This window comes from Electrona antarctica, assembly GCF_951216825.1.
Source record: "Electrona antarctica genome assembly, chromosome: 6".
In the NCBI taxonomy this organism is placed as follows: domain Eukaryota; kingdom Metazoa; phylum Chordata; class Actinopteri; order Myctophiformes; family Myctophidae; genus Electrona; species Electrona antarctica.
In genome coordinates, this window is record NC_136811.1 from 16,046,195 (window position 1) to 16,052,194 (window position 6,000).

The 6,000-nt window shown below is 46.5% G+C and overlaps 1 protein-coding gene across 1 annotated transcript in view; it reads left to right on the top strand.

Moving 5' to 3' along the window:
* Positions 1–2,440, top strand: part of grik5 (glutamate receptor, ionotropic, kainate 5) — a 90,896-nt gene extending 88,456 nt beyond the window's left edge. Inside the window, exon 19 of the mRNA XM_079503652.1 lies at positions 1,651–2,440. Within this exon, the coding sequence (XP_079359778.1) occupies positions 1,651–2,295 (645 nt within the window). The 3' untranslated portion in view covers positions 2,296–2,440. The remainder of the gene's footprint in view (positions 1–1,650) is intronic.
* Positions 2,441–6,000: the final 3,560 nt, after the last annotated feature.

Consider the following 6,000-nt stretch of genomic DNA (forward strand, 5'->3'; position numbering starts at 1 on the left):
CATTTGAAAATAGCTGATCTACAAGCTCACAATGCGTCGCGATGCGATGCATTGTGTGCGACCTCTCTTTTCTATTCAAATATGAATATGAACTGGAAAGGTTGCAATTTTGAAAAAGTGCAAAGTGTGGTTGCCGCAGTCGCTTACATAGGCCCCTCCCACTAATATTGCCAACCAATTACAATGTCGCGTCACCCCTGTGATCATGTGTAAGTAATTCGAGGGGATTTATGCCCCCAAAAATCATGTTTTTTGCGACAAACGGTTAAGATTTTCGCATTTGTGGCGCCCCCTATGGATGAAAATGGAATTGCTTTTGGCTTTTGGTTGATTAAACAGTCAAAACTGTGGGAGGAGTAGTGCGTCAAACAAAAGACTAATCAAGTGGAATAATAAAGTTTTCCAATTACAATAGTCTGGTTGCCCTTTGGGCAACCACACTAATTAGTTAAGGGATAAGGGTGGCGCAAGATGGAGCCCCTAGTGTCTGAGGCTAATAGTACCCTCTGAGGTTGATAGATTAGATTTAGGGTTACATTTAGTGAACACCACGTCAGACAATGGCTGACAACAACGTCAATATGTGGAAATGTCCATACTGGCTGCATTGCATGCTGTTGATGATGGCTGATGACGGAGATTAAATCATCTGATAACATCTGAAGCCACTACGTGTTGTGACCTTTTAATTTGGTTTATTTATTTATTTTACTTTTCACCTTTAACGGAATGGCCAAAATAGCGATTGATTATTAATCGATTATTTTGTCAAATTATCGATTATCACTTTTTTTTATAGTAGAATATTTCAATTTACTGTTGCACCCCTATGTATTAGTTGATCTGAGTTGTGTGGGTGTTGTATGTCTGCGTCAACGCATCCTGTGCAAGTCGCTCATGCTGTTGGAATGTGGAAAGATGTTTTCTTTTCTTTAACCTTTGTACGCTTGTGTAGGTGTGTGAGCGTGTGTCTGTGCGTGTGTCTGTGTGTGTGTGTGTGTGTGTGTGTGTGTGTAGTGTGTGTGTGGGTGTGTGTGTGCGCGTGCCTGTCTTTGTCTTTGTGCGCCTCTGTTTGCAGGCCTGCCTGTCTGTCCGTCCGTCCGTCCGTCCGTCCGTCCGTTCGTCCGTTCATAGTGCATACTTGGCATTTTATTTGACATTTTAAAATCAACACATGGTGTGTTTGTATTGTAATAACTCTCTCTGCTCCTCCTTGGATATTCTCCCATCTATCTATCCACCTCCACGCTACCTCCCCCCCCCCCATCACCTCCTTGTTTCTCTTTTCAACATTATCCCTCCATCTCTGCTGGTCTCTGTCTCTTCCCCATGGTCCTGACCGCCTCACCGCACCTCACTGTGTGTCATGACCTTTCTGTCTGTACTGCCCTGCTTTTTTTGCTCTTCCTTCCTTCCTTCCTTCCTTCCTTCCTTCCTTCCTTCCTTCCTTGCTGTCTGTTATCCTGCCTCCTCCCTGTTTCTACGTCTTCTGCATTGTCCCGCCGTTTGCCTATACTTTGCTTCTGTGGCTCCCTCCCTGCCTCCTCTCCTCTCCTCTCCTCTCCTCTCCTCTCCTCTCCTCTCCTCTCCTCTCCTCTCCTCTCCTCTCCTCTCCTCTCCTCTCCTCTCCTCTCCTCTCCTCTCCTCCAGGTGTCTGTCTGTCAGGAGATGCTCACAGAGTTCAGAAACGCCGTCTCCTGTAAGAAAAGTTCCCGCTCTCGCCGCCGCCGGAACCTCAGCGGTTCCGCTGCTCTGCGCCACCCGGCCCGCATCGCCCTGGGGGCGCCGCGGCCCCTTCGCCTGGTGCGGGAGATGCGCCTCAGCAACGGCAAGCTGTACAGCGGCTCCGGGCCGCTGACGGGCGCAGCTGGGTCCGGGGCCGGCAGCGGAGGAGGAGGCGGAGCAGGACCTTCAGACCTGGGCCCTGGACCTCAGAGGCTCCTGGACGAGCCCCTGGGGGCCAACGCCGCCTCTCCTCCTCCCCCCACCCCGGTGATGCTGCCGTCCCGCGGCTGCACCCACGTGAGGATCTGCCAGGAGTGCCGGAGGATCCAGAGCCTGCGGCAGGGCACCAGTCTGGGCTCGGCGAGCTCCACCAGGATACCCCCGTCCTCGGCGCCCCTGCCCCGGCTACCGCCGCCCCCGCCCCCGTCCTCCTCCAACACAGACAGCGAGGGCGCAGGAGGGGGGCCCAGCCCCAGGCGGCTCCGCCACAGCCCCCCGCCTCACACACCCAGACCCGTACCCCCTACACAGAGCAGCACCGCCACAGACCTGCTGGGAGACCAGGACTGAAGACCCCCTCCAGGGGCAGCGGGAGAGGGGAGTGCCAGCCAGGGCCCGAGGCAGGGAGGGGCACGTACAATATGAACTGCTTAGAGAAACACCTACGTCTCTGTGGAGTTTATGTGGGAACTGAAAGACAGGAAGATATGGAGGGGGGGAGAGGGGACAGAACATGAGATGAACTCTATGGAGGGCAGCCAGAGACACAACTCCCTTTAAAGGGGAAAGGAAAACCCTTTCTCCAGCCGAGCATGAGTATCACTATCAACTTTTCACATGGCTGCAGTGTCTACAGTGTCTTCTTAACCACTGGTTCTCAACCTCTAGTTCTAGGGACCACCAGGGGTCCCAAATGGAGCCTTATACGGGTCCATTTAGTTCCATTTTGTACACTCTCACAGTTAAATGAACACTGGGGATTTTACAGTGTAGTTTGGGTTCTCAGAGATGAAAGGTTGTATCAGATGGGGGGGTCCGTGAAATGAAAAAGGTTGAGAATCACTGTCGACCATGCTTAAAGACTATAGTTTGACCTGTGCTGGACGTAGCTGATTGAGATAAAGCATCATGGTGTTGTACATGTTGAATCACGGCGGAGCTACTGGCTGATATAGACCCTCCCCTCTTTTCCCTTTATTCCTTAATCCCCCCAACATTCACCTTATGATGTGATTGTTCTTCACAGTCAGACACTTGTCTCGAGGCTAGTTGTACCTCTCCGGACATACAGTATAGCAAAAGGGAGCCTTTGTGGAAGACATGCAGGTATACAGTACACTGTTGTGATCTTAAAACGGCAACAAAAAGACAGATGCAGAGATAACTTCCTGTTGTTGTTGTTTTTTTTTGTTCATTTTTTGTTTTTGTTTTGCTGTCTTTCTCGTTTTGTTACCATTGTTCTAAGTGGGAATTACAGAGAAAAATAAAGACCATTTGTGACAAGTGCAGTGGATTGTGACATGCTACGGAATTGCGATCGAAAGCTAATGGTGTGGAAGAGATTTGTGTCCCTCCTGTAGCTGCTTTATAACGGTGGGTAATGTTACAGGAAATGGCAGAGAAGTCCTTTGGGTGTTTGCGTTATGTGTGTGTCATGTGTGGGTATGCGTGCATAAATGTGTGTTTGTCAGTCAGTAATTGCCTAGCCTGAAAGAGCCCTATGCTTTTCTGGTCATAGAGGGGCAGAACAAATTAGCGATGGAAACCGACGCCAACTTCCTATTGGTTTAACCAACCTATGAGCCCGCCTCCCCTATGAACCCGCCTCCCCTCACCCCCGCTCCTCTCCTCCTCCCCTCCGCTCCCCTCCTCAAAAACAACCAGTGACGTTGGAGCGACGTTATTGGTTTAGCAAAATACAAGGTTCACTCCCGCTCCTATGCCACTTTTCCTGCTGTGCTCGCCCAGGCTTTTTTCTTTTTCTTTTCAACACAAAACGCCTGCGGTTTCCGAGGCTAGTAATTGCCCTACGTGAGACCACCCATGTGGCCTGTGATTGCACCATTCTCACCCCTGTGTTATTATCAGACAGACGGAAGCAGAGTGAGCGAGGGGCTTTGAAATGTGAAATGAATGTTCCTCGTTATCCTGCTTTACACTGAACCCCCCCCCCCCACCACCACCAGCTCTGTTCACACAGCATAAAAAGATAGACCGAGAAAGAGAGAGAAGCAGAGTGGGGCTGCCTTGCCACTGTATCTGAATGACAAATCCTTAATTGAACTACTTCCATTACTAGATTTGTCCTGGTCTGGTGATTGTGTGGGCTTCTTTTAGCGGGATTCATTAGAGTGCCAGCAGGGTTTCTCCTCTCTTTAGCAGACAGATAGACTTGGCTGTCCACATTGGAGGCTGCTGCCAGAGTCGAGCACTGTAAATACAGCCTCTAACTTACTCATTTATGCTTTTAGTTGTGCACGCTGGTGTCACGAACTGAATAGCAGATCTACAAGCTTGTAGATCTGCTATTCGGCATGCAAAAGCAGTGAGCAACGATGTAAAAGCAGGAGCGGAGAGCAACAAAAGGCTTTGATAGAAATGGATTTTCTTAGATCTTGGTTCATTAATGATGTGCTTAATGTCGTATGCAGCCGCTGGTTCAAAGCCAGTTTACTGTGCCATGGTACGGTCACCATGATAAAAGTCCCAAGCGTGAATATTCCTGTATCTTTTCTGCATTTTGCATAATAATTCTCTGTTGGATGTTATATAGCATTACCAAACGGGGATTATTCGTATATCTATCAAACTGTGCCACTATGAGGGGAAAAATATATATAGTTTTTCAAAGAAATTGCACACGGAGATGGAGCAAAAACTACTAGCGCTTATAGGCAATCATTTCTTACAAAGTGGGACTTTTATGACTACTTACGTTGCTGCTTCATTGACCGTTAATAACCCCTTCGTCTGAGTTTGGGCTATCTGAGCTTGTATGATGTCTGTCTGTATTTGCCGTATTTGTCATGCTATCTGTGTATGCTAAACTGTTAATTTACACAGGGGGCACCGACATGGCCTTTTTTATTAAATTAGGCATTTTCCAATGAAAAGAAAGGGTTGGTTTAGGCTTTGATGTCCCGTAAAATGAGTGCTAACAGTGTTTATGCTGTTTATGCTGTTTAAATGATTAATGTCAGCTGAATCAAGTCAAGATTTGACGTCTTTATCAGCATAACGCACGCAAGTGCGGCACACACGCACGCACGCACACACACACACACCCCCACACACATGCGCGTGCACGCACACTCACACATTCACAGAGGCACACGATACACTCCAAGTTATTATTTTTTTGCGTCACGTTGTTAACCCCCAGGTTCTATTGAACATCATCTTCACATCTTCAAGTCTTCTCTGTCATAGGAGACCTGATAGGCAAAAGCAGCACGTCGTGGATGCATTCATTATTTTGGATGTCTTGCAATAAAGAAATTATTAAGAGGAGCTAGGGCATGGAAAAGAGAGAAGGAAAGGTAGTTCCAAAATACAGGAATTGCACTGGTACACCGTAAAATCCTGAGTTTTAATTTAACTTTGATATGGGTCCATTTTTCACATTCTCAGATTTAGATTAACCACAAGAACTAATATATAATATAATATAATCTAACCTGACCTACAGGCTCACAGTGGGTCACTCAAACAAAACAAAACAAATTCTGTTCTTTCCTTTGGCATATTTTTCAGATTTCTATACTAGTGCTAAATGGATTATTAAAACAATGTCCATGATTATTAATATGATTAAATTGTTATTATTCCTACTGAAGACAAGGTGTGTTGACCAGTGGTGTAACGTAACTATAGGCCTACATTTACTCATGTACTCAAGTACCTACTGTACTTCAGTGTACAATTTTGAGGTACTGTACTTTACTGGAGTATGTCCAATTTTCAATACACTACATCTCAGAGACAAATATTGTAGTTTTTACTCCACTACAATCATTTGAAAACATTAGTTGCTAGTTACTTTGACGATTTTAATTATTATTACAAAACATAAATTGACCACTTTAACCCTATTCTTTGGCTATACAACGTGTCGAACTAAGAAAAGCTATAAAGCTCTACAGTGTATATTCTGACAGAAGTCATTGGTAACAGGGGTCTCCCCATCTCTCCCGATCTTTAGTAAACAAAATGGAATTTGAGGTTGGAATAAAGAGAAATAAATATAAAAACATTCACAGGAGAGACCTCCACACA